Genomic DNA, 27,373 nt, shown 5'->3' with positions numbered 1-27,373 from the left:
TTAAAAAAGGTATTTTATTTCTGAGCGATTGAGTCCCTGTTTACAAGAGGTTTCCTCTAAGTGTGTGTCTGTGTGTGTGTGTGTGTGTGTGTGTGTGTGTGTGTGTGTGTGTGTGTGTGTGTGTGTGTGTGTGTACATAGTGAAAACACTGAACAGTTACAAACACAGTTGCTGAGGCGTCTTCCATCCGTGCTGATCAGAGTTGAACGACGGCCTTTTTCCTCGGGTGGCGCTGGACCGTCTCCATGGCAACCGTGGCTTCATAGAGAGGCAGCGGCTCCTGGGGCTGCGGCCTGCACACACACACACACACACACACACACACACACACACACAGTGACATGATAAAGATAAAAGTGTGTGTTTGGCGAGCAGCGGCGGCGTGTCGTTACCTGAGGACTCCAGACGACAGCTTCTCCACCAGATCCATCAAAATGTCTGCAAAGCGGCGTTAAAGAAACGTGGCGCCATGTGTGTGTCCTAGACGTCCAGTGACCACCGTGACAAACAAACGCATCGGGCGTGAAGCTGTGAAAGAGGATACGGAGGAAGCGGCCCTGCTGAGACGCCGCCGCCGTCCACACTTCAGGGTTGAGGAAGGAGACGGAGGCCGACTTCAGGTGCAGCAGCCTGCAGTCGGGGGGGTCCAACTGACACACACAGGGAATACATTGGAACACATTTACAGCAACCTGGAGGTTTGCATGTTCCCGGTAGGAATAGTGTGTGTGAGACCACACACACACACACACACTGTACTGACCTGCAGGTCTTTGTGGGTCGTCACCCAGTGGCCCGACACGCCCAGAACACTGATCACGTCATGTTTATGTGGGAGGAACCTGTTCTCCTCAGACTCCTCGTCCACCTTGTCCTGCAGACGGACTGCACACACACACACACACACACTTTATTACATTATGTAATAACACACACTTCAAAATGACACTTTTTGTCATAGATTTTCACAAATTGTAGTTGTTATTATAAAATGAAATGTAGCCCGTCATACAATAACCAAGCAAGAAGAATGTTTTTAATAAATAAATAAAAAAATTCAATCCATATTAGAATGATGTACGTCTTTAGATCCGAGTTCTTTGGGCTTTATATTTTATTTAATTTTAATTTAAAAAAAAGTCTTACATGTTTCTATTCTCTTGTATTTGTTGTTTATTGTTCTGACATGTATGCATTGTGTTTTATGTTGTACAGCTGAGCTCTTAATCCTGTTTAAATCTTCTTATTCTGGAGGCTCCATATGTTTATGGATGTAAACTGCTTTGGGTTACTGCTGGTTATTGTGACGACGACAACAACAATAATAATAATACTATTCCCAAAGTGCTTTAAAATTTAAAAAGGAGATAAAGATTTGAATGCATTTATTTTTACATTTCCAACTGAATTGAGAACCATCAATGTATTGATTGTTTGTCAGGATTATGCAAATAGTCAATACAGTAATGTGACACTTTTAGAACCATAATATACTGAACCAAATCACCAGAAATAAACATTTTGATGATTAATATGTAAACATTTATAAGAAGATGTAATTTAAAAAAACAACAACAATGAAGTGAACGAGAGTGTGGTTTCCTGGAGTTACTCTATAAAGTGTTGTTGGGACTGCTTGTACCTCCAGAGTCCACCACTACGTCCACGCCGAGACCCCCCGTCTCCTCCAGGACCTCCGCCTGCAAGTCACTGTCCCCGTACACCGGAACCACCCTGGCTTTAAACACACACACACACACACACACACACTACAAATAGATATGAGGCCATGGAAAATTCCATTATATCTTGAATAGAAACGTCTGATTGCTCTTGTTTCACCTCCTTTCATTTCAACTTTTCTTGTTCAAATGTATTTGAATGTAAATAGTTTCTCCAGAAGACAGAAAGTGGAAAAGACAAGATGACTCTGCCGCTCAACAAAACACACACACACACACAAAGCAAATTCACTCCTCCTATGACGACAGGTAATCCAGATTAGGTTACAGTCACTGGTCAGGATTCATTCAGTCAAACACAAGCTCAATAAATTGACATGCAGTACAATATAGGAACCGACTTTTCTCCACCTGGCAGAGTTTCAGTTAGCTTAAAGTCCTAGTGAAATGTAACACACTACTTTGCAAAAAACGATAGTTGTGGTTCTACTTGTAAGGTTCCTCCGACTCTGCCCCACCACTGTTGTCGCATAGCAAAGTTATTTGAATTTTGAATCTCCAGCCGAGGAAGTCGGGGGAATCCTTCGTGAGCGTGACGTCAAGAGTTGTGCAGATCTCCATCTGTTGTGTTTATATCGGCTTGTTTCCTCTTAAATATCCAAGTTTTAACAGTGTTTTGAAGTTATAGTTGGCGTTTTATGAGCCTTGATGAAAGATTGAGCCTGGAAGAGACCGAGAGAGGAGGAAAGGAGCTTGGGAGCGCGGCTAGCGGCTAGCTCAGGCGGCTAGTAGACGATCAAGTAATACCTGGACTCATCTTCGGTGATTCCACACAGTCGGAAAAGCGCTTCGACATGCTGGAACCACGAAGCCGGTCGTTCTGCCAAAAGTCAGGAGCCTCAAAGCCTCAAAGGTGAAAACTGGCGGCTGCTGAGGCTGAGGAGACGAGGAGACGAGGACGAATGGAGGACGAAGCGTCTTCTGCTTCCTCAAACATGTTCCAGACGGGGTCACCGATGGCAGAACCACCTTCTGTGTCTTCTTCATCAATCACTGGGTTTGAAATTATGATGATGATGAAATATGGTTAAATTCAGCCTCTTCGTGGTCAAAACTCTGATCCTCCATAATGTAAACACAACTTGGGCGTGTGCACAACCAGTGACGTCACTCTATTATTGTCAGAAGCTCCGCCCAGCAGAGGAAATACCAACGTTTATCGGCTATTTTCTCGCAGATTGTCGTGTTTTCACATTTTAACTTTGGGCCAGTTGGCATAAAAAATGTCCCTAGAAGCGACAGCCAGAGTGTTTTGGAGGTCGAAGTTTCATTTCACTAGGACTTTAAATGTACAATGTTTGATTGGTTTTCGTTTTTCTTTCATTCCCCATCAGAAGTTTGGCATGAGCCCGGATTTGAACCGTCGTCTGGCTCTAACCACCATGGCTGTGCACTATGAGGCACAATGTGGCAGCAGCGTTCCATCCGAACTACCCGAGTTCTTGATAAATCTAGAGGTTTGAACGTGAAACAGATCTCACCTACTAAAGGATCCTGAACGCCTGATTAGAGCGAGAGCAGGAGAAGAGGGGGGAAAAAAAAGATCAGGATGAAAGAGCGGCGCCAGAGCAAGAGGAGGAAAGAGAAAAAAGTTGAATTTGAGGGTTGATTTTCACAAATTGAAGGCTGCGGAGCGGTACAGACCTACGCTGGGCCGGAGCTGCTCCAGGAAGGCGTGTTCCTGCGGCGAGGCGGCGGTGGCGAGGACCTTCAGGCCGTGGAAACACGCCAGCTGGACGCACATGAGGCCTAGAGGCTTCACAGGACACACACGTCAGCACGCAAGCTGCCGAGCAGAGACAACCTGTGATGGCGAGCGGCGGCGCTGCGACGTACGCTGGCTCCGTCCATGACCAGCAGCGTTTGTCCGGCCGCCACGCGGGCGAGTGTGTGCAGCGCCGTGTACGCGCACACGCCGTCGCGCAGCGCTCCCGCGGCGCACGCCGCGCTCAGCTTCTCCGGCTTCTCCACTGTGGAAACACACAGTCGCTTCACGTTCTGTGGAAGGTTTCATTCATCATCCCTCTATCATCCCTCCATCCTCCGCCCATCCTCCGTCGATCCTCCCTCCATCCTCCCTCCCTCCATCCTCAGTCCATCCTCCCTCCCTCCATCCTCCTTCCATCCTCCCTCCATCCATCCATCCTCCCTCTATCCTCCTTCCAGCCATCCATCCTCTCTCCATCCTCCATCATCCTCCCTCCCTCCCTCCATCCTCCCTCCTCCCTCCATCCTCCGTCCATCCTCCCTTCATCCTCTCTCCATCCTCCCTCAGTCCATCCTCTCTCCATCCTCCCTCCATCCTCCCTCCCTCCATCCTCAGTCCATCCTCCATCCTCCCTCCCTCCATCCATCCTCCCTTTATCCTCCCTTTATCCTCAGTCCATCCTCCATCCTCCATCCTCTCTCCATCCTCCCTCCCTCCTCCGTCCATCCCCCCTCCATACATCATCCCTCAATCCCTCCACCCTCCCTCCACCACACAGATAAAAGACTTAAACACAACATTACCCAGTGTGCTCTAAGTGTATTTTACCTAAGTGGTATTCATCTATGTGGATGACATCACAGAGTCCAGAGCATGGGGAGTCCAAGGGGAGGATCCCTGGGGAGGAAGAGGAGGAGGAAGAGGAGGGTTGTGATGAAAGACTGACATGAAGTACTCAGGTACAATCAACATGGAGAATCACCACTGCTAAAATAAAATAGTACCTAAATTCATCATCTGTGGAAAGTGTTTCTAATATTAAATTCAAAATGACACTAAATTCTAAATATTCTTAATGATTTTGGTTGAACGAAACAGTAAAACGTGTGCGAGAGCAAGTGGAAGTCGCCGCGGTGATGAAACGGCAGGAAAACCTTAAAGACGTCGAGTCGTTACCTCAACAGGACTTTCTTACTCCTTTCAACTTTCAACCTCAACGGCTTCTAAACTCAACACTTCAACTGAACAACACTTTTTTAAAGAGGTGATGCTTATGGTCGGCACTTGATAAAAAAAACTACCTGACACACAATAAATGTATCAAATCTGATGTAAAGTATAAACCTTATCGATCGACATCAATCATCGATCAGTGAAACAAGACGTCTCACCTACGACTTCATCGTCAGGCTGGAAGAAGGTCACCTGAGGACCGACTGTGGGACACACACACACACACACACACACGTTATTGTGTGACTTTAAGAACCTGGACGGTAGCACAGGCAGCATCAGTGTGTTTACAACCTTGAAGGACGACGCCGGACACTTCTCTACCGACTGGAAGCAGATCTCTGTGGATCCCCACGTCGCTGAACATCTGGAGGAGGAGGAGGAGGAGGAGGAGGAGGAGGAGGAGGAGGAGGAGGAGGAGGAGGAGGAGGAGGAGGGGATAGCAGTCAGATACATCTGCACATCATTAAAAGATCAATCTGAAAATCAACTGTGAAAACATGATGATTCTGTTTGAGGTGAAACACACACACACACACTAGTTTACTTTAATGATTTTGGTCAATTTGATTGGTTTTTGCTTTTTTCCCCCCCCAAGAGTTTTAATTAATAATAACAATCAAATCCACACTTTTGTATCTCAACATATTTGTGGTAAACTGTAATTAAGTCATGAACAGATTAACATGTAAACAAAACAGTAATTCCTCCTTCACTTCCCCTGCTTGTTCTGCCACCAATGGAGCTTCTAATAATATTGGTACAGGTGGAATCAGTGTCTGGATTTCATTCTGGAGAGTGAACACAGAGTCCCTGGCATCAAACTGATCACATCTCTCATGTGTGAGTGAATCCCTCCAACCGGCTGCAGGACAGGCTGGGTACCTGGAGGTCCAGCGGGCTGAGTCCACAGGCCTTCACCTTCACCCTGACCTGGTGGCTCTCCAGCACCTCGGGCACAGCCTGGGGGAACACCAGCATGTGGAACACAAAAACAATGATCACATGCTGTGGAGTCTACCTAACTCTGAGTACTTTGACATATAGAACACACATTCAAGTACAAGAACCCCCCCAAAAATACTGCTTGAGTAAAGCAACTGGGGTATCTGGTGTAATCTGTTACTTCCACCTGGCTCACCACATCAGAGCCCACATTTTCATTCCCGGTTCATTCCCACATTTTCATTTTCATTCCCGGTTTTGACTGACTCTTTCATCATGTAGTTTATTTGATCACTTATAATCTGATCCGGGATGTTGGACGATGTCTCTCAATGCTTCCAGATGACTGCAGATGTTTCACAATGTTTCCGGATGGTTCAAGATGCTTCAAAATGTTACAGAATGTTTCCAGATGTTACAGGGTGGTTCCAGATGTTACAGGGCGTTTTCGGATGGCTCGAGAGGCTTCCTGATGATTGATGATGTTTAAGGATATTAAGAGACGATCCCAGATGCTTCAAGACACGTCAACATGTTTCCAGAGGTTGCAGGATGTTTTCAGATGATTCACGGTGTTTTAAAATCTTTCCAGATGTTTCGGGTGTTTCCAGATGTTACAGGTTGTTTCCAGATGCTTCAGGGTGTTTTAGAATATTTCTAGATGTTTTCAGGTGTTACAAGGTATTTCTAGATGCTTCAAGATGTTTTGGAATATTTCCAGATGTTTCAGGATGTTTCCAGATGCTTCAAGATTTCTTCAGGTTATTTCCAGATGCTTCAGGATGTTTCCAGATGTTACAAGGTATTTCCAGATGCTCCAAGATGATTTGGGATACTTCCAGATGTTTCAGGATGTTTCCAGATGTTTAAGGATGCTTCAAGATTTTTCCAGGTTGTTTACAGATGCTTCAGGATGTTTCCAAATGTTACAAGGCATTTCCAGATGCTTCAAGATGTTTTGGGATGTTTCCAGATGTTTCAGGATGCTTTCAGATGTTTCATGAGGCTCTTGAAGAGAGACGATGAATCATCTGGAGGGTTGAGATCTAAGTGGAACCTTTTGCCCAGACCTCACATGATTAATATCTGTCATCTCAAACAACATTTCTTCAACTAATTTCTGTTGTCACATAAACTGCACGTTTCGGCTCCACACCAAAATATAGATGTCAGGTTTGTGAAAACATACCTGACGATGTCAAAGTAAGAAAAACAAGATCTCGACAGAAAGAAGCGCAGTGATGTGTCTGATCTTCTGAATGTTTTAAAACGACTTACCGTTTCCTGAATAACGAACTTCAGCTCAGACTCGCTCACTCCGGCCCGGCAGTACAAACCCTTCATGCTCGAATATCCAAACACACTCGGGATGTGTTTAAATATCACAGTGTGACTGCTTTTCACCAATTTTAAAGCTCAGTGTGCAGAAACAAATCAGCTGATTTCTTCTTCTTCTGTTGTGCGCTTCTGCTCGTTCTTCTTCTTCGGTTGATTTCAGCGGACGAGACCCATCACCGCCCCATTGCTGCCATCTACTGGACGTTAATTCAATTCTATCGAGAGTCCTCAACCTCAACCTCAACCGTAACCATGGAACGAATTAACCAACAGTGGCTTTATCATTCTCTGAGGTTTTAGATCAGACTAGGTGTGCCAATTGCTTCTGCTTTATATTTTAATTTGTCTCCTAAATAATTATTTCCCCCAAGAATTTCCAATGTTGATCCAGCATCTATATAATAGGACAGTGTTTTTCAACCACTGTGCCTTGGCACACTGGTGTTCCGCGAGATACAGTCAGGTGTGCCAGGAATTATCCAATTTCACATTTTTTCTAAAATAACATTTACTCTCACAGTCGCTGTCAGCTGTGAGAGCAGTGTGCAGAGTAATCGTGTATGAATACTGTGGCGAGCATTGCGGAAGAATTGCTCTGAGTCGAAATTATATTCTACCAGCTGAACACCAGAGGCTTTTATTTTGACATGAACACTCGTAACCGGAACTTCATAACAGGATGACACTCCACACAACAAATTTCTCACTCATGGTTGCACACCAGTATTTAACAAACCAAACCAAATTAGACGAAATAATTAACTACAACTCGTAATATAAACAACCCACCAATGGCTATTCCAAACCGAAGACAAAAGAAAATAAAAACTCTTTTTTTTTCCACATCATAAAAATGACTTTTTAGCTCAGTTGGTTAGAGCGTGGTGCTAATAAGGTCAAGCCACTTCACCTTTGTACAAAGTGCAGGAAGGAGGTGGTTGGTTCCTATAAACAGAATGTTTGGAGCAGCAGACGGTTCAGTTTTGGATAAAAATCACAGAACAAATCAATGCAATAAAAAAAAAAAAACATACAAACTCACAAATAAAAAAGTATAAAGCTTAAGTTTTAAGTTAACTGAGTCTGATTTTAAAATATCTCCTGTCTGCAGTCATCATATGTTTCGAAGATTTGTCCAGTTTTATCAAATCTACCATCTCACGTGTTGCAAAGTGCACAACCTATGCTGCGTATTGTAAAAGGTTCAATGAACCAACGAGTAAAATTGTACTTAATTCCACCACCATATGACATGACTGTTAGTGGAAATCACCTGCCTGCCCAGCCCAGTGCTCGTGATAAATAACTCCCCTCAGTTTATTAAACTGGAGACAATGAGGGTACATTAAACAATTCAATTATTAAACTTAACATACCTTTTCTTTACACATGCTGAGAGCCGGATATTTACTGATTATAATCCTCTCCTCGGTGTATTGCTTTTCAGCATATTTATATAATGTGTAATAGAACATATGTGAGAGTTTATTTCCAGGTCCAATGAAAATTCCTGAAGATAGCAGTCTGGGGGTGTGTTATTTTGTTATTTAAAGAATCTTGATTGAGAACAAAAACTGCAAAATGTGTCCTTAATGAATACCTTGCATTTTAATATAATGTGTTTGCGTGCATTTGTTTTTTCTCTTGTGTCATAAAGGATAAACTGAGATGAATTGGTGTTATATTGACGTAAAATTGAGATTATAGCCACCAGGAGCGCTTCTAATCCTGGAAAACGGCACGGTGAGTTCTCGCGAGATTTCCCCATTGTTAAGAACCACGGTGTGAAATCTCGCGATACGCCATTGGCGTTACCCCATTTTCCAGCTGTCCCTCAGCTTCAGTCGCTCGGGATTTCAGAGCCGCCGGAGAGGCTTTTTAGGGATAAACCTGCGCGTTCCGGGACAAGATACCGCATTATATGGTTACATAAACACGCGGCCAGCGACTTTGTGCAGCATTACAGGATGGAGGCCGAACAATGAGGTAAGAGCGGAGTGCGGTGCTGGTGATGTGAAAGAATGTCCCTGAGCGGGCTGACGTTAGCCTCTCCCTGGCTAGCCTGCTAGCTGCACTCCCGTCTGAAGCCCGGGCTGTGTCATCTTTCACCGGGTTATCTCCGAGGCGCCAGCCTCCAACCGTGATATCAACACAACCAGGGTGTGTCTGATGCTGCTCCGTGTGAGGAGGCATTGGGGAAATGAAGCGAGCCGAGTCGGTGCTGATGGCTAGCTGTCATGCTAATGTTAAATCACTGTATGTGCACTGGCTGCTGTGACCTGATGTGGATGTGGATGATGATGATGATGATGATGATGATGATGATGATGATCACCGACCCGTGGAACACCTTTCAACCTCCACCTGGATCTAATCACTGACCAGATGTTTTCACTGACCTGTGGGACACATTTTAACCTTCTGAATGTTATCACTGATCTGATGTTATCACTGATCTAATGTTATTACTGACCCGTGGGACACAGTTTAACCTCCGGCTGGGGGTCATCACTGACCTGTAAGACACTTTAACCTCCAGCTGGATCTTGTTACTGACTTGTAAGACACTTTAACCTCCAGCTGGATCTTGTCACTGACCTGTAAGACACTTTAACCTCCAGCTGGATCTTGTTACTGACTTGTAAGACACTTTAACCTCCAGCTGGATCTTGTCACTGACCTGTAAGACATACTATAATCTCCAGACAGCAGCTGGATGTTGCCACTGACCTGTGGGACACAATTGAACCCCCAGACAGCAGCAGCTGGCTCACCCGAGGAACATTCAAGGCCAGGAGACACTCAAGAGGGTGGAGGTTTTGTCTGTGACTACCATCAAATCCTGATGTTCGTCACAAGTTCCCTGAAATGATGGACATGTCTTACTGAAAGGGATGCAGGAAGTGGGGGGATGGCAGAGTGAATCTTTCCTCTGGTACTGTAAACTTGACTCGCCTGTAATGTGCAGTGTAATCTTCGTCGTTTTGATTTGACGAAGTCGACCCATCCCCATTGTATAGTGTTGGTTTCCATGGTAATGCTGATGCTCACAGGTCCTGTCCAAGGATTTCAGTTCAAAACGCAGCATGTCCAGAATGTACTTTGACATGCGTGTATCATTGTCTGAACTAATTGATTCCACGTGTCACAATGAAAAGAAGCACACGCTTGATGTAGTTATTACTTATGTGCCCTTGCTATGTAGAGTTTTCATGTTTTGTCCTATGCTATCTCATGGTACTCTAGGTCAAGGATGTCAAACACAGACTGGTAAAACAGAGCTATAATGACCTTTAGATTTACACGTTAAAAGTTTTTCTTTGTTGTCATCCAGAGTATACACGATGAAAATGTTGACATTTTCACAAAACCAAAGGATTACTAAAGACAATTACTCCCAATTTCAGCATGAAACAAATTTTATTGAAACGTTCTGCTGCAAAATACAGTTAAATGTGTATAACTTTTGAATTCTGGGCGTTTCTACTAACTCACCCTGACAGCTTGAGGTGGGGATATATGGAAAGTATTGATGTATATCCCTCTAAAATGTTCCTTTCCCATTTCTTGTCTTCCTGTAAATGGTAAATGGTAAATGGTCTAGATTTATATAGCGCCTTCTAACCACACTGAGGTCGTCCCAAAGCGCTTCACATATCAGTCATTCACCCATTCATGCTCACATTCACACACCAATGGGACAGAGCTGCCATGCAAGGCGCTAGTCGACCACTGGGAGCAATTTAGGGTTCAGTGTCTTGCCCAAGGACACTTCGACTCATAGACCAGTGTAGACTGGGATCGAACCTCCGACCTCTCACTCCGAAAGACGACCACTCTACCACCTGAGCCACGGTCGCCCTACAGTCTGTAGCAGACTGTACTCTCAGCCCCGCCCCTACCTGCACTCTTATGGCTGTTTTATGCTGGACACACGGTTGTGATGTGCAGAACATAGACGTGGGCAATCAACATAAGAGAACGGTGTGGCATTTATACAACAAGCGGCTCCTGCTCCCAACCTGCAGGGGGCAGTGCATCACAAACACACCTCCACTGCAGTATTAAATTAGAGCAGAAGAAGTAAACTTCTTCTCTGTCACACCAGCAGGCAATGCTGCAGTGGAGCTACTGTTGTTTCAAATTAAAACGTTCCCTCTGTTGAAGTCTGACACTGAAGTAAATTGACTTCTATCAGTCAAATCTTGTTTTTTCCAGTGTAGATGTGCATTTTTATGTGCTTTGCGTCTTTATAACCAAGTCTTCGGTCCTTATAACCAAGCCTCCTCCTCTTCAGCTCCGCCTTTTTTTCCCGCATGTCTCTATCCGCGTAGTCAGAACAATTTGGAGGCGTACGGAGCGGTGACATCCACGTGAACAGGGCCATACGGCGGGCCGTGGTGGCTGGAATTGCGTAATTCAGCCGCACGGAGCTCGCGGATGTGTCGAGCAAAAAAGAGCCTTAAGCTCTGCCCCCACCTTACAAATGATTTGTTCTCATTGGCTACGTCACACCTGCCAAGTTCAGTCAGCTCAAATCTGTATCCCACAGTTGTCACTGTCGTCCATCCATCTCTTCTCGTCGTCTTTAGGATACACCATGCACATGTCACGGCTTTTCCACTGTACTTGCATGTCCTTACATCCCCGGTATGTACAGACCTGGATCAAGATGGAGCACAGTACTCTCAACCTTGTTTCCCACAGTTATGTGAGAACACAGTTAGTGGCGTTATACCATGTTTTGGAAGTCCTTTTTATGGGCCATACAAGGTAACTTGAGGTCCAGTGTCATGTGAAGTGACGCTACAAGGCAAGGCACAATTGGATGAGACTTGAACCTGCAACCTTTCCGATAGTAGACGGAGACGGTCACGCTACTCACCTAGTCACATTAACCTGCATGGGAAAGTTGGCCCAAGTGTGGATGGCGGCGCCCTCGTTTACTGTATTTGTCATGAGGAGATTGTCAAGGATTTCACCAAGACCTGCTTCACTTATTGAAGCTCAACGCTTCTGGACGTTAATGGAACAAATACTTCTTGAGCATTTTCCTTTTGCAGAACAAACCTTTCTTCAGTTGACAGAGAATGAGGCTGACTGGACAGTGGACTGGATATTTATCACCAGCTGTGGTTACATTGACCAAAAGTAATCTGATTAAACACCGACCCATCAAATTTGCACAGTATAAACACTTCAATCTGATTGCATTTGTACCGTCCGACTGAAATCCCGATGGGGCCCATCGGTGTGAGATTGGGGCGGTAGGTCTGGTTTTTCATCTGACCGTAGGCCGCGTAAATGGCACACTAAGTTACTTCCTACAGTTGGAGCTTTTCTTGCACATTGGTTCACCTGAGTGTGTACGTACGCCGGGGTGTGGGACGGTAGCAGAGTAACACTGTGACCAGATCCCAACTCACCATGTGAGACACCAATGCATTGAGATTCATCTTCCACCCTAAAATATCATAAAAATGCCCAAAGCGTTTGTATTCTGAGTCTCAAGCTTGTAACATGATGATGCTTTGCTGTTTGGCTGTTTATGTTGCACATTGCACACTATGAACATGAAAACTTAGGTTAGTTTTATTTTAAAGCATGTTTTCCAAGTTCTCTCACACAGAAAACTGTTGTTGTTGTTGTTATTGCTTCTCTGAGGTGTATTCCTCATCCCTGTTTGATAGACCTGATGCTGCAGCTCGCCTTGCCTTGCCTCGCCCTGCCCCGCCCCGCCCCCTCATGACAGCCACACACAGATTTGTCAGATGATCAAAACGCACATTTCAGAACTGAAACCTGACTTTCAATGACAACGCAGAACAACGTCTCAATTTGCAGAAGGCGTGAAAAATCATGGAAATGCGATACATCTTGTCACCTCAGTAACTTCACGCAGAAAGACGACTTGTTTGTCTCTTCCTGATTATGTTTTGAACCAAGAGAAGGTCTCTTTGATTATGCGGTTTCAAAGAAGAAGAAAAAGAAGCACCACAAGGGTAATTACTGGATAATTCCATTTCTGATATTGGCGGCTTCGGGCTAAAGCCAATTGTGGGATTCTGTGAGTGTCACAAACGTCGTAGCACAAAGCATTGTGGGATTGGTGCATATAAACCGCCACACCAGTACTTTATTCAGTGTTGATGTAAACGGGACAGTGTGATCCGAGAATCAGAAAGAATCCCATCAGACTGACAAACACAGCTCACGGCAAGACAATCCAGCACTATGCAGCTACTCCTACAGTCATTGATCCAAATGTGGAAAGGAATATTACTGGAGGGCCGTCTTCATATCCAGCCACTGTGTGTGGTGGTGGAGGTGGTGGTGGGGCTGGTGGCGGTGGTGCTGATGGTGGTGGTGGTGGGGCTTAAACAGGCATCTGCCCCGAGCCTTGATAACAGACTGACGGTCCACTGACATCCCAGTGCTCTAATTATACAGACTAATCCCGCAAACACAATGCAAGTACGCCGGAGAAGCAGCATTAAGCTCTTCAGTCCACGTGGAGGACAAATGTATTGACGGCAATGTGGCGAGGAAGAGGTTTACATTTATTTGCTGATCAATAGAGCTTTGTGTGCTCAATAAGAGTCGCCTACATGTTATTTACGTTTCATTCAGCAACGTTAAGTCGGAACAGCTTGACCTTCTTTTTGACTACAAGTGTATTGATGCGTCATCCGAGTCATAAGAAGGGTAATTCATTTTGATTTCTTGACCACATGATTGTCCAAAATGTGCAGTGAGACTTTCTGCCCCGTTTCGTTCCAAGAGGACTTTAAATGTTATCATTTGTGGTGATTTAGTGTGTGCATGTTGTAAATGTGTGACCTGCAGTTGCCACTGTGATGAGCAGTGTCTGTTTGTGAAGCTCTTGTTTCTCAGGTTTTTCCCGTAGAGTTTAAAGTTTGTAGGTGTTGCAAAGGTTCTAAGAGCGGTGGTCATGAGAAGTGAGCAACACACCAGGATGGGAACACGTCTGTGTTTTGACCAGCGTGTTTCAAAGGAGAGCTTGTTTGCTCGCCAGTTCACCTCACGTCACTTCTTTAGCTTTTGAAATACATATATGAATGAACAACCGTATTTGTTTCATAGTTTTAATTTCGCTTTGGATAATCAGCACGCAAGAAATGTTGTCTGGTGTCTCGGCCTTGTGTGTGTGTGTGTGTGTGTGTGTGTGTGTGTGTGTGTGTGTGTGTGTGTGTGTGTGTGTGTGTGTGTGTGTGTGTGTGTGTGTGTGTGTGTGTGTGTGTGTGTGTGTGTGTGTGTGTGTGTGTGTGTGTGTGTGTGTGGCAGGGTGGGCTTTGTTCCTATGACCTAGTTAAGCTGGTTACTTTGTCCTCCCACTCTGATGATAATGGGGCGCACACACACACACACACACACACACACACACACACACTGTCTCCACAATCGCCCCTTTCAATTGGCCAAGGACAGTTTGATAGTGAAGAAGTGCAGCAACTGATCAAACCAGGGACACACTCTCAGGACACTTACGTCTGCAGTGAGCAGTTGTGGTTGGTTTGAGCGACTCAGACTGAGTTCCAGCCACGTTCACAGTGTCGTACAGGTGGTAGAAACTTTACAGTGGATCAGGTCCAGTATCATGAAATAAAGACGTGGCGTTCTGCGTGGCGAGGTGTTGTAATAGCGATTTCAAGAATGTCCCTCTGCTCTGGGATTAATAAAGTATCTCTATTAGTTTGTTTTGTTTTTTTTGCTGTTAACATTCCATACATAGGTTCATGTGCCCCCACAAAGCTCTGGTCTACTGCAATGTGTGCCAAATATTTATTTTGAGTTGTCTTGTGGCCACAAGGCTACAGAAGGAGGGAGCAAGGTCTGTGTCTGATTAACATACCTCTTCCAGGGCAGAGTGTGTGTCTCACACACATCTGTTAGCAATGTTTCTGGACATTTATTTCTCTGCTGAATTGTTTAAAAAAAAAAAAAAGAAATTCACTTAAGACGAGTTGAAAAGAAAAAAGAAAAACAGTCAAAGCGTACCTACCACTGTGTATTGAGGTGGAACATGTTCCAGTCATTTCATAAGTCTTTTATCTTTAACAAAATTTACCCCCGTTTACACGACAGTTAGGTGAAAACGCAGTATTTTTGCATTTTCGTTTCAGTTTTAACATTCACGTGACTGTTTTGAAAAAGGATGTGCTTCTCATGTTTGGTCTGCTGGTTGGTGCAGTTGATGCATCAAAGAGCAACACATTATATAAATAAATAAACAACAAAGTTATGTGTTCAGTGTCTCTGAGCACCGTCGTCGTGTAAACAGACGCACAAAACGCAATGAAAATGTGGCCGTAAACGAGGGCCCAATCGATGCAGACTGTTTGGGGGGGGTTCACCCTGTATCAGGTAAGAAAACTATTCTGATGACCGATACGGCCAATTAAATGTTGACATTTTTCAATAAAAAGAAAAAGACGAAATGTCTTTCATTGCTTCTATATAGTTCCAACCGAACCGTGGCTTGGTATGACTGCTGCTCACTAAGTTGTAATAGATTGTCTACAACAGAGGCGTCAAACTCATTTCAGTTGAGGACCACATCAACCTGATCTGACCTCTGGAGGCCCAACAAGTCCAACGCAACATATTAAACTGCAGATACGGACAAATGTTAAAGTCTTTCCTACTTTTGATCCTTTTGTAACTGCAAGAATTTACCAGTCTATTCTGAAATATACATATTAAAGTTAATTAGATATTATTATATTTGCAAAAAAAACAAACCCTCAGTCACCTGTATCTGGATATATCATATTTGTATTCAGGATTAAAACAATTTGTCATCATCTGGAAAGTTTTTTGAGTTTATGTGTCTAAAGTATCACTTCACATAAATTGGACACCTTTATTGTGAAAGGCGTTGCGTCATGTGACCTCCACAGATGCATTAATTAATTCTGACCAAGGGCGGTTTTCAATGTCATTTTTGCCAATCTAGTGTTTTTAGATCAGCCTCTGTCAGTTTTCATATTTATACTTAAAAAAATAAAACTAAAATCACATGACGGCCGGATTAGATCCTCTGGAGGGCCGGTTCTGGCCCCCGGGCCGCATGTTTGACACCCCTCATCTAGAATGTCAACATTTTTGACAAGAACCACACCAGAAGGCATTTCCAATGGCTTTTCAGCTGCAGTTTGTGTTTCCGGCTGGAAACCAAAGTCACACCTCACATTGCCGCGGTGCAGTTTTGCACAGACCTGGAGAAGAAAGACATTGTTCAGCGGCTCCCAGAGTGAGTGTTTGTAAAAGAGTCGGTGCAAAGCTGAGCGCTGGAGAAAAAGCAGCAGACTGCTCAGGCCCGGCCGACACGCTGCCCGCCGCCCTGCAGACCCACAACAGCCGGCTCACTACCTGCCTTTTCTTCATATAGACACAAGATAAGGAACAAGGCTGTTTAACGCCCATATGTCATCATGTCAAAACAAACACGTGACCATAATCCTGTAAGTCTCTCTGGGCCGGAGGCCAATTGGAAATGCATAACTTGGGCGTTGAAAGACAAGCAGAGTGGAAAATGAAGTCCGGGAAGTTGTTCAACCTACTGTATCAGCACCTTTTGTCAGATGACTGGACATTAGTCTGTCCTTTTAATAGGCCTGCCTGCCGCCAGGCGGAGGCCGGCTCCTTCACAATAAAGGCGAGCGGAGCCGCTGGAAGCTATGACTTGGGCGTTAAATCCTTAATCGAGTGACGACAGTGAACTGTTCATGTGTTGTTTCAGGTGTGGTGTCGTTGCAGAAGACTGAGTGAACCATGGCGCAGTTCCCCACCACATTCACAGGTCAGTACGTGTGTCGTGTTAGCGGGCGATCGCAGACGGGCGTCGTGTCGTCGGGCGACACGTTGCTCCATCGCTTCACCGGAATCCTCAAGTCCATGAGTCACAATGAAGAAACAGGACGAGACGCAGCTTCCTGCTGCGTTCCGCCTCACAGTTGTTTCACATGTGTTTGTATGGCTTTCTGATTGTTTTCAACCCATTTCTGCCTGAAGTCAGTCATGACAGTTTCCCTGCCTGGCAATATACCTAGTGCGTTTCATAACGGCTTAAAATGTGGTTTTCAAGTAATTTAATAGGTTGATTAAAACATTGGTCTCATTTTTTGATTTTCATGTCACGTCAGGTTCTTTTGTTGTTTTTGTTTACTGAATTTTTCACTTTCACAATAGTATCATAACATATGTTTCCCTTCATTCACAATTTTTCCTTTTTTTGGGGGGGGGGGTTCTGAGCTTGATGGACATATTTCCATCACGGTGACCAACAGTGACTCCACCACACAGTTCAGTCGACTCGTAGCACTTTTGTAGTTATGACCCAGAACATATTGCAGGGTTCCTATCGTCTCTGCTCACTGCAGTGACTCAAAATATTGTTATTTAATGACGCAGAATAAAAAGCAGCAGATTCTGTTTTTATTTTCTTCTCTGGCATGACGGAGAGGGAATCGGTGAAGTGACTGGAGCTCGTCTGTTTCCCAGTGGGAGGCAGAAACTAGAAATGAACAAGATTAAGATCCGTTTTGTTTTTTCCAGTTTATCTGTGTTCACATTAGTGATTTATTAAAGACTTAAACGGCACCCTCCTCGGACCGATTCCCAGGAAGTGAGTGTGTCTTTCCTCAGCATGAGTCACTTGATGTGTATATTGCCAGTAACGGCTGCAGCGTCGCTCCGCGAGCTGGAATTCAACCCATTAAGCCTGAAGACGTAGTACAAACACACTGGCTCCTTGGGAACAGGACCCGTTTAGACGATGCTGTTCTTTTAAAGTGTCGTGACACAAGAACTCCAGGAAGGTCACCTTCAACATCCTCGGCCACGCGTTTGTTGCAAATTGTGCTTGAAGGGTTAAAGCCACGGCCCTGATGGGCTCACTTGTTTGCTCGGTGGCACAAAGAGGAAGTAGAACCGTTGGCGAAGCGAAAAGAAATGGAGCAGCTTGTTATTGCGTAATGTGGCTGAAGCAGGTTGATCTCTGGATTGGTGGCTGTCGTTTTGTGACACTTGCATTCTCACACAAACCTTCAACGTTGAAGATTTAGTCACTTCCTGTGAGGATAACTTTACATTTCGAGGAGCACAATAATCTAAAACTTGTATGAAGCCTGTTCTGTTCACATGAGTCACACATTTTTCTCATTCTTGGCCCCTTGGATGTTTGTCCTCATTTTCTTGCATCATTTCCATTTTTTTTTTTCTCTCTCAAAGTGTCATCTTCTAACAGGAAGTGGAACTCCTGACTAACACATTCTTCTCGTGACTCCCTTTTCTCCTCATCTGCGTCTGACTTTGTCTTGGCCTCCTGCGGGATTACAACTGTTTTCTTTTTCTTTTTTCTTTTTTAATGGGTGTTTTAGGTCCAGATGTGTTTCTGATCTCGGTGGATGAGAGAGCCAAACACGATCAGCAGTTTCACAGCCTCTCTCCGACCGCCGGGGGTTTCATTACAGGTAACACAATCGTAACCCCAGTATACAAGACTGTGGGGAGCTGACCGTCCTCACTGGATGTGTTTACTAACAGGACCTGAAATGACGAGACTTGAAATGGAAAAAAAAACCTGTTTCGGTTTTATTTATGTCATAGAAATGACAACATAACCAATCCACTTTGTCTCACTGGGAAGAAACCTCTTAGAATCAGAAGTGGGGGTTTTCTCTACTTGACCCGCCAGCTTCCCACAGTCATCTGCTTTTAAAAACCCCATGGTGTCATAGGTGTCCTTTCTATTCACGCCTTCTTTCAATTTGTGTTCAGGCGACCAGGCAAAGAACTTCTTCCTGCAGTCGGGGCTGCCCCCGCCCATCCTGGCGCAGATATGGTGAGTGACATGGTCAAGGAGGTCCTACCAGCTGACAGGAGGATAAAATACAGCTTTGTTTTATACTGGATTTCTTCTCTAATGTCCAGGACAGCCAACGCTGTGGCAGGAATTCCACATTAGCACACAATAACAAAGGCGTTCGCTGCAGTATTATGCTTTTCTTGCCCGTTATGTGTGATCCTCAAGTTTCACTGGCACTGGGCTGCGACATGATTCAAAGCAATGTCTTCTGGAGTTTCCCAAGGAGTTGGAAATATTTGCAGGGTTGGCAATTTCCCCCACCTGAATTTTTACCGCGTCACAAAAATAAACCCAACGTCTTTCTGCGATTAGTCTCGGTCGTTGCAAATGTCTCAAACCCATTTGGAACGGTTCTCACTGTAGTTTACACCAGGCTTCCCCAATCCCGGGCCTCCAGGTCCAGAGTCCTGCTGGTTTTCACTCTCCCAGCTTCAGTCTGACCGTGAACCTGGTTGTGTGTGTCGTACGTTGCACACGTGGTGAGTGAGTTGTACGTGCTTACAACGTGCCTACAACGTGTTTACAACATGCCTACAACGTGCCTACAACGTGTTTACAACGTGCCTATGTGTTTACAACATGCCTACGTGTTTACAACGTGTCTATGTGTTTACAACATGCCTACGTGTTTACAACGTGTTTACAACGTGCCTACAAGGTGTTTACAACGTGCCTGTGTTTACAACATGCCTACGTGTTTACAACGTGTTTACAACATGCCTATGTGTTTACAACCTGCCTACAAGGTGTTTACAACATGCCTACAACGTGTTTACGCCTACAACGTGCCTACAACGTGTCTACGTGTTTACAACGTGCTTACAACATGCTTACAACTTGCCTACAACGCGTTTACGCCTACAACGTGCCTACGTGTTTGCAACGTGCCTACAACGTCTTTACAACGTGTCTACGTGTTTACAACATGCTTACAACTTGCCTACAACGTGTTTACGTGTTTACAACATGCCTATGTGTTTACAACGTGCCTACAATGTGTTTACAACGTGCTTACGACGTACGATCTCCGTGTGATTGCCGCTTGTTGTACGGAGACCATACTTACTAGCCTTGATATGGGCGCATGAGAGGCAACAGGGACGCTGGCGCAAGAGACGGAGGGTTCGTCCGTGGATCTAGAGAAGGCGGCTTTTCGGGCAGAATGAAATGTTCCAAAGCGAGAGGGTGAATCCACGGGGGACGACGTCACAGTGTTATCCCAGATATACGATTCCCATTTAGACGACTTATTACAATAAGTGAATTATAAGTAACATTTCAGTGAGTGAGGATGAATGGTAAAACATTGGCTGCTGTATTTCTGAAAACAAATAAGCCGCAATGTGAGAATGCGGCTTCATGGATGACCACTTTGAGTGATGCGTTCAGGTGCTTGTTAAACTGTCGGAAGTCCGACGATCCACATGTTAACAAGCTGCACAGCTCATACATTCTACATACATTCATACATTCTATTAATCCATTAATATTAATGTGTCTATCGTGGTTATTTCTGAGATATGGCACATGATTGATTGCATTGGTCGTCAATAGTAGACCAATGCAAGTGGACAGCACGGCGGGTTGAGACCACGGCATTGACGAGGTGTGAGTTGTTGCAGCCCAGTGAGATCCCTGGCTATTCGGTTTGATTCAGAACCGTCACTGCTGAAGTCTTGTTTAAAACTTGTTTTTTTTTTTCACATTCCTTCAACCAAAGGAATCGGAATCTCAGAGTGTTGTCTAATAATGGCAAAATGAAACATGCAGCAGCACAACTGATGTGTGTGTGTGTGTGTGTGTGTGTGTGTGTGTGTGTGTGTGTGTGTGTGTGTGTGTGTGTGTGTGTGTGTGTGTGTGTGTGTGTGTGTGTGTGTGTGTGTGTGTGTGTGTGTGTGTGTGTGTGTGTGTGTGTGTGTGTGTGTGTGTGTGTGTGTGTGTGTGTGAACCTGCAGGGCTCTGGCGGACATGAACAGCGACGGCCGTATGGACATCCACGAATTCTCCATCGCCATGAAGCTCATCAAACTGAAGCTGCAGGGCCACCCTCTGCCCCCAGCGCTCCCCCCCAGTATGAAACAACCCCCGCTGCCTTTACCCCCACAGACGGCCTTCGGTAAGAGATTGACGGTTAACGGCCCGGTGCCACCGAACTGTGTTGTTATAACATTACAGCGGTAGACTTGTGGTCGGGACAATTCGCTGTAAATGTACTGGAGAGGAATTGTAGGTTTACCAGGTTGAGTCCTTGTCATGATGGGATTGCAAAGTAAGACGTGTGGTCGATCAAACACGCTGATCACAATCCACTGTGGAGCCTCCAGATCTGACTCGACCCAAAGACGCTGCTCCTCGCTGGCTTTTAAAGTCTCGCTCTGACTATTTCTAAAAGAAAACCTCAATGTTCAGCTGCAGCTTGAGATGTGTGTATCTTGTAATGCAGTGAGCGCGAGAGAAACACAACACAGTTGTAATCTTCTGCGACCCATGTGACTGCCTCTTTTTGTGTTTCTTCATGTCTTGTTGACCTTTAAAACCGAGCTGTGGAAAAGTGTTGCAGATGTATCTGATAAGGATGATGTCAGTTTTTTTCTAATCTTAAAAGGTCAGAAAGAGAATCTTCCTCTCCTCTCAACCTTCAGCGCTGATCACTAGAGCGTTATAATGCAGACCCGGTGTGGAGGAATACTGGTCCTCTCTCCTCCGTATGCATTTGCTGGTATCAATATATAATGTTGATGCACTCGGGCAATAAAACCAGTGTGTGACCATCGCCGTGTTTTCATTTCCTCCAGGCATGCCTCCCATGGCTCCCCTCCCAACTCCTCTCCCAGGTGTGCCCCCGCTCCCCCTGCATCCTCTTCCTGTCGGCGTGTCGCCGCCGCCGCCTCCGCTCCCGCCGCCCATCGCCAACGGGGCTCCGCCCACAGGCATGATGCAGCCCATCTCCGGCTTCTCCCACCAAGGTAACGCCACAGTGGGAACGTAGCTTGTTGAGATTTCTGATTTCTCACACTTCCAAGCTTCTATTTACACATAATAACTCCACTTGTATCGACAGTTTAAATAGTCACATGCTCGTAGACGTCAACACGGAAGCTATGTGCAATGGAGTTTGCTTGTTTCCCTTCTAACGGCCCCAAAACGTCAGTTGAAGGGTAATTGGTGACAAACATAAGGCACCAATCCGGCCAAACCACAACGAAATGTGAATATTTCCAAGAAAACATTGATTTTGAACAGATTTCTTCAGAGTTTTGGACACGACACATCACTGAGACCCCAGCTGAGACTTCTGTGACGCTGCCATGAAACTTTACTACCTGGCCGCTATCAAACCAGCCTCACAGCCACGCTGTCAGGCCCACTTTGTAAAAAAAAAAACCCAGAATGCAACAGCTCCAGGACAAGTTTACTGGATATTTCACTGTTTGTTTGTTTTTTGCACCAGAATGTTTCATTAAAATTGGCTTCATGTTGAGATTGGACTCATTTTCTGTAGTAATTGTTTGCTTTTGTGAAAATATTTCCATCATCTGTACCACATACTTACAAAAGAAACAACCAAAAAACACTTTAAAGTTTCTCCTTTTCAGCTCCACCTGTCAACAAGTCGTCCTCATTCAACCGCTCCAGTACCAAGTTACAAAAGGGACCATCGTTCGATGCTGCTGGGTTGGTCAAACATTCTCTTCACCTTGTTGCAGTCAACTTATAATGATTATTTATTTAAAATGGAGCTACTGAACAGTGGGAGGATGAAATTGTGCATCCCACACTTACAGAAATGTAGAAAGTCATTGAAAAGACGAGTGCGAGTCGTCTCTACAGCGTCAAGCATTGTTTTAATTGACTGTGAGAATTCTGGCCTCCGTTGAGATGAGAAACGCCTGATGTTGTGAAACTGAGACTTATAAACTGAGAATGAAGGTTGTCATGGCGTATCTAGCGTCTCCCATCACGTGACTGTTTGCTCTGCTTCTCCTGGCAGCGCTCAGCCGCCTCCTGACTGGGCAGTCCCCCAGTCCTCCAGACTGAAGTACAGACAGCTTTTTAACTCGCACGACAAGATGATGAGCGGACATCTCACTGGTACGGCACACACACACACACACACACACTACACAGCTTCATATCGTCGCTGCTTTCACGTTGAAACGCCACAGTTTAGACTCACTGCAGATCGAATTTGAAGCTTGCAACGGTTTAGCTCCAGCAGTTATTACTGATACTTGTTAGTATGAAGGCAGCTGCTGCTCCTTATTCAGTTCTAGTTTTATAAAGAGGAGCAGACATGAAATCATCTGGCAGTGTTCTTGCTGGTGAATCAGTGGAATCAGAGCCACTCTGATGACGTGGATTTCTGAAAAGGCTTCATATTTTTCCAGTTCTGATTTTTAGGTCTTCCTGCAGACCTCTGGAAAATGGATGAAATTGATTTCAGTGCATTGTGCACTGTTGCCCATTTGTGTCTTTTCGTGTCTCCAGCTGAGTGAGATAGAAGTTCTATACGCACACATTCTTAAAGCACCCTTTCCTCCTGGGACGTTGTCATTTTGCCTGATTTCACTCCAGTTTGTTTTCTTTCTTTTGCTCATGTTTTGTCCTTAACTCATCAGCTTTCGACTTTTAACTCCCGTTTGGAGATTAACCGCAATGGATTTGTCGTTTCCGGCTCAGGTCCCCAAGCTCGCACTATCCTGATGCAGTCCAGTCTTCCTCAGAGTCAACTCGCCACCATATGGTACGTCAGTCTTTGAGCAGATTCTAGAATTAGAACGGCGCTTTTCCAAACCGTATCTCTGTGGCTCTTCAGGGGTTTATCAGACATCGATCAGGACGGGAAACTAACGGCCGAGGAGTTCATCCTGGCGATGCACCTGATAGACATGGCGATGTCAGGATTACCTCTACCTCCCGTGCTCCCACCAGATTACCTCCCACCTACATTCAGGTAGATAGAAACCCCCCCGGGGCCCAGACTGACCACAGCTCAGCCGACGAGTGTTTGAACGCAGTTTGGTTGTTGTTATTTCACACCGTCTCTTCATGTTTCTCGCCATTGTCGCTGTGTTGCAGGCGTGTACGAAGTGACAGCGTCCAGTCGGACCCGAAGAGCGTCCAGGAGGAGGTGGAGGAGGAGATGGACAGCAACCAGGAAAAGAAACTACCCGGTCAGTTTTCAACGCTTTCACGTGTTTGAGTATGTTGACGCCTTCGCTTTGTTCCTCACCTGCTTCGTATGAAGAGTGACATCAAAATACACAGACACACTGTTCATCAGTTCCCTCGCCATCATTTAATTTTCTCTGATGGTTAGAAATTAACCCGGAAGCTCTCTTTCTCTATATATTTATAATTGATAATTGATAGTTGATGGATGGTAGTTGATTGATGATGGGGTATGGATGGATGGGCTATTTATTTTTAAATCTGCGTTTCCTCAAAGGTCATTATTGTAATTGTACCGTGTGTGTGTGGAACCCAGTGCGCTCATGACACTTTGTGTGTGTGTGACAGTGACGTTTGAGGATAAGAAGAGGGAGAACTTTGAGCGGGGGAACCTGGAGTTGGAGAAGAGGCGTCAGGCTCTGCAGGAGCAGCAGAGGAAAGAGCAGGAGAGGCTGGCTGCACTGGAGAGAGAGGAGCAGGAGAGGAAGGTACTGACCACTTCCACTGTGCAATTCTGATCCTGTGTGCAGAAATAGCATTCGTCGTGGCGTAAGGCTTGTGCGCGAGCCCGTAAAAATAAACCACACTCTTATCGTGACGGCCACAACCTCCAGAGTCCTTTAGTGTGGAATGAAAGTGCATCAGAGTGACGCGCAGCTGTGTGTGTTTCAGGAGCGCGAGCGTCTGGAGCAGGAGAGGCGACGACAACATGAACTGGAGAAGCAGCTGGAGAAACAGCGGGAGCTGGAGCGGCAGAGGGAGGAGGAGAGGCGTAAAGAGATCGAGAGGAGAGAGGTGTGGAGGTTCCCGCACATCTGCATTTTCATTCAAGAGTTGTGGCTGAGCCCAAGTTCAGCAGCTACAAACTGCCACTCAATAAATTCAACTTCATTATCTGTCCCTTGAAGATCAGTTTGTGTGCGGATGTCATTTAAAACAGTAAAAGCACAGTGAAAGCAGTCAGATATCGCAAATCAGTAATATCACACAAGCATACAATAGACGTAGGCATTAGCAGCAGTCAATCAACAGCACCAAGGCGTGAGAAGATAAAGTGTATCAGCAAACAGGACATTAATGCCACACGAAGGCCGCAGTGGAGCAACATATAATCCAGGTTAACAGGATGAGCAGCGTCCATACGAACGGGCTGAGCTTTCCTTTTAACTTGTGCTTGTGATAAATCTCAACTTGTACCGACAACATCCTGAGTCGTAGCGCTTCAGCAGCAGGCTGGCTGCATAGAGGAATGACCTCCACAGTCTTGTTCATGCCAGCGGTCTGAGCTGGAATCCTGTGTTGTGAAACCAAACCAACATGTTTGTGTGCGTGTTCCAGGCCGCCAAACGTGAATTGGAGCGCCAGCGTCAGCTGGAGTGGGAGCGTCAGCGCCGGCAGGAGCTCCTTACGCAGAGGAACCGGGAGCAGGAGAGTATCGTGCTGCTCAAAGCCAGGAAGAAGACCCTGGAGTTTGAACTGGAGGCCTTGGTGAGCACACACACACACACACACAGAGCCTGTCACATTACCAAACACACTGTCCAAACACTGTAGATAGGCTAAGTGAGATATGATCACCGCTGGCAAAGGTACTCTTGTGCTCCACATAAGCCAGGACTAAAAACCAGAGGGAAGTGCTCACAGCGAGAAGGTCCTGCTCCACGTTTTCAAGTGAAAACTGAAGATATTTGTTGCGTTTACATGATGTCAATCCACCAGCTGCCAGGTTACGTCTCAGACAGGTGACTCGTCCACCTCAGAGTTACCAATCAACCTCAAACACAGGTTTTAGGTAGATCTGTACTCAAACAAGGAGAGCATGCAAACAGCCCACCCCAAGCTTGGAGTTGAACCGGGGACCGGGGACCAACTGTGAAGCGATGGTGCTAACCACTGCAGCACCGTGCGGGTCGCTGCACGTTCAAGTACATCATCAGTGTTGATGTGTAAATACATTAGAATTGTTGTGTGTAAATAGAAGCAGGCAGAGAAAAGAAAACGCCCCCCCCAAAGCTGAACATGTCATTATGCAGCATGACAAGCAGAAAGAATACAGATGTACTGCCACGTTAACGTCAGCAGACTGTGGGGATCATGGGAAGACGAGAGAAACACATTGAGGATGTGTGCAGACCTGCACACTGTGTGGCTCCGGGAGGTTTTGTTTGCGTTTTCCATTTGTTTAATTTAACAGCCCTTCGTCCACAAAGTGCACCTTTACTGCAGCATCGTCTGGATTAATGGACACATGTCACAGGGTACAACGAGGGAATCTTCACTTTTGGCTGCATTGAAAATAAATACAATGAAGTCATGACTTGACAGGCAAATGACGGCGTTTTCAACATTGCTCATGTTCCCGTGTGCGCCGTCGATCACCACGGGAGGAACACTAAACCATTTCCAGCTATAATTGTCCCAAATGTGCAAAGAAAGATTTTCACGCAAGTTTCAGTTTTTACAATTACAGTAAAACCTGTGATGTATGGACGTCCCACAATCCAAGGACAAGTGTCCCCTGAAGACAGGTGTCCTCTCTGCAGATGGACGGGTCACAGGGACAAATTGTAGGACCAGTTGATATTGAAAGAACCAAACATAAAATATGTAAAAGCACATAACTGAACCAATACAAAGATGTATATATGTACAATATATGTATTTTACATGTTAGATAAGTATATAATGAGATTTACTGTAGTTCAGGGACCACATCCAGTCCAGTTTCATCCTGAGTGACCAGACTGGTCAAGTATTGTTATAACAACCTTTACATTTACACTTCAAAGTGTTTCTTTGTCGTGGTCACAGTGTGTGGAATGAAATTGTCCATATTTTTACAAGATCAAACAGTTAGAACTGAAAATGATGACAATCTCAACATAAAGTCAATTTTAATGAAACATTCTGGTACAAAATAAAATGAAATGTCAAAATAAAAGTAGTGTAAATCCTCTATGAGCTCCTTGTGGGACCAGACTGGAGTGTCTTGGTGGGTTTTGGTCCACCAGTCTTATTTTCTCTGCTGGAGAGGGAAATCAAACTTAAGTACGCGTGACGTCAAACTCGTCATCCACCCTGTGCGCTAGGCTCCGCCCCTCTGAGGGGATTTACGGAGCGTTATGTTCCGTTATGGAGTGTTAAGAAAGTGAACCAGAGTGTAGAATGGAGCAATCATGTATCACCTGCAGCCTGAATATTGTAATAATCTGGTCCAGTCCAAGTATTTTGGTGGTTTCAGTGTGGCTCAGTTTGAAATGTCCCAGGAAAACCTGTCCCTGGTCCTGGTTCAGCAGGTTGTGACAACAGTTCAATGTGTGGGTGCTCAGTCCAGGGTGAGGCTCT

General features: G+C 45.2%; 2 protein-coding genes across 3 annotated transcripts in view; one reads left to right on the top strand and one right to left on the bottom strand.

Annotated features, from left to right (window-relative positions):
- Positions 1 to 61: 61 nt before the first annotated feature.
- On the bottom strand, positions 62 to 7,071 carry cryzl1 (crystallin, zeta (quinone reductase)-like 1). Of its 2 annotated transcripts, XM_080508009.1 has the most exons (13): positions 6,907 to 7,071; positions 5,569 to 5,646; positions 4,978 to 5,050; positions 4,842 to 4,886; positions 4,279 to 4,347; positions 3,579 to 3,712; positions 3,387 to 3,498; positions 3,224 to 3,244; positions 1,643 to 1,738; positions 764 to 885; positions 545 to 650; positions 393 to 438; positions 62 to 293 (listed from the first exon to the last, which is right to left on the bottom strand). In XM_080508009.1, exons 1-13 carry the CDS (start codon positions 6,970 to 6,972, stop codon positions 197 to 199), a joined length of 1,065 nt encoding a protein of 354 aa, XP_080364135.1. In that variant the 5' UTR covers positions 6,973 to 7,071; the 3' UTR covers positions 62 to 196. The 2 variants fall into 2 exon arrangements, with proteins under 2 accessions (XP_080364135.1, XP_080364136.1); XM_080508010.1 differs by lacking the exon at positions 3,224 to 3,244.
- A 1,751-nt stretch (positions 7,072 to 8,822) lies between these two features.
- Positions 8,823 to 27,373, top strand: part of itsn1 (intersectin 1 (SH3 domain protein)) — a gene marked incomplete at its 3' end in the record, with an annotated part of 44,915 nt that continues 26,364 nt past the window's right edge. Inside the window, 14 exon segments of the mRNA XM_080507306.1 lie at positions 8,823 to 8,952; positions 16,730 to 16,789; positions 18,369 to 18,461; positions 18,769 to 18,832; positions 20,812 to 20,972; positions 21,652 to 21,822; positions 22,453 to 22,531; positions 22,848 to 22,948; positions 23,537 to 23,600; positions 23,673 to 23,810; positions 23,936 to 24,030; positions 24,377 to 24,516; positions 24,701 to 24,823; positions 25,367 to 25,516. Of these exon segments, the coding sequence (XP_080363432.1) occupies positions 16,762 to 16,789; positions 18,369 to 18,461; positions 18,769 to 18,832; positions 20,812 to 20,972; positions 21,652 to 21,822; positions 22,453 to 22,531; positions 22,848 to 22,948; positions 23,537 to 23,600; positions 23,673 to 23,810; positions 23,936 to 24,030; positions 24,377 to 24,516; positions 24,701 to 24,823; positions 25,367 to 25,516 (1,407 nt within the window). The 5' untranslated portion in view covers positions 8,823 to 8,952; positions 16,730 to 16,761.

Source organism: Blennius ocellaris (assembly GCF_963422515.1).
Source record: "Blennius ocellaris genome assembly, chromosome: 13".
In the NCBI taxonomy this organism is placed as follows: domain Eukaryota; kingdom Metazoa; phylum Chordata; class Actinopteri; order Blenniiformes; family Blenniidae; genus Blennius; species Blennius ocellaris.
The sequence above is the reverse complement of the archived record's forward strand: the minus strand, read 5'-3'. Positions and strand labels throughout refer to the sequence as shown.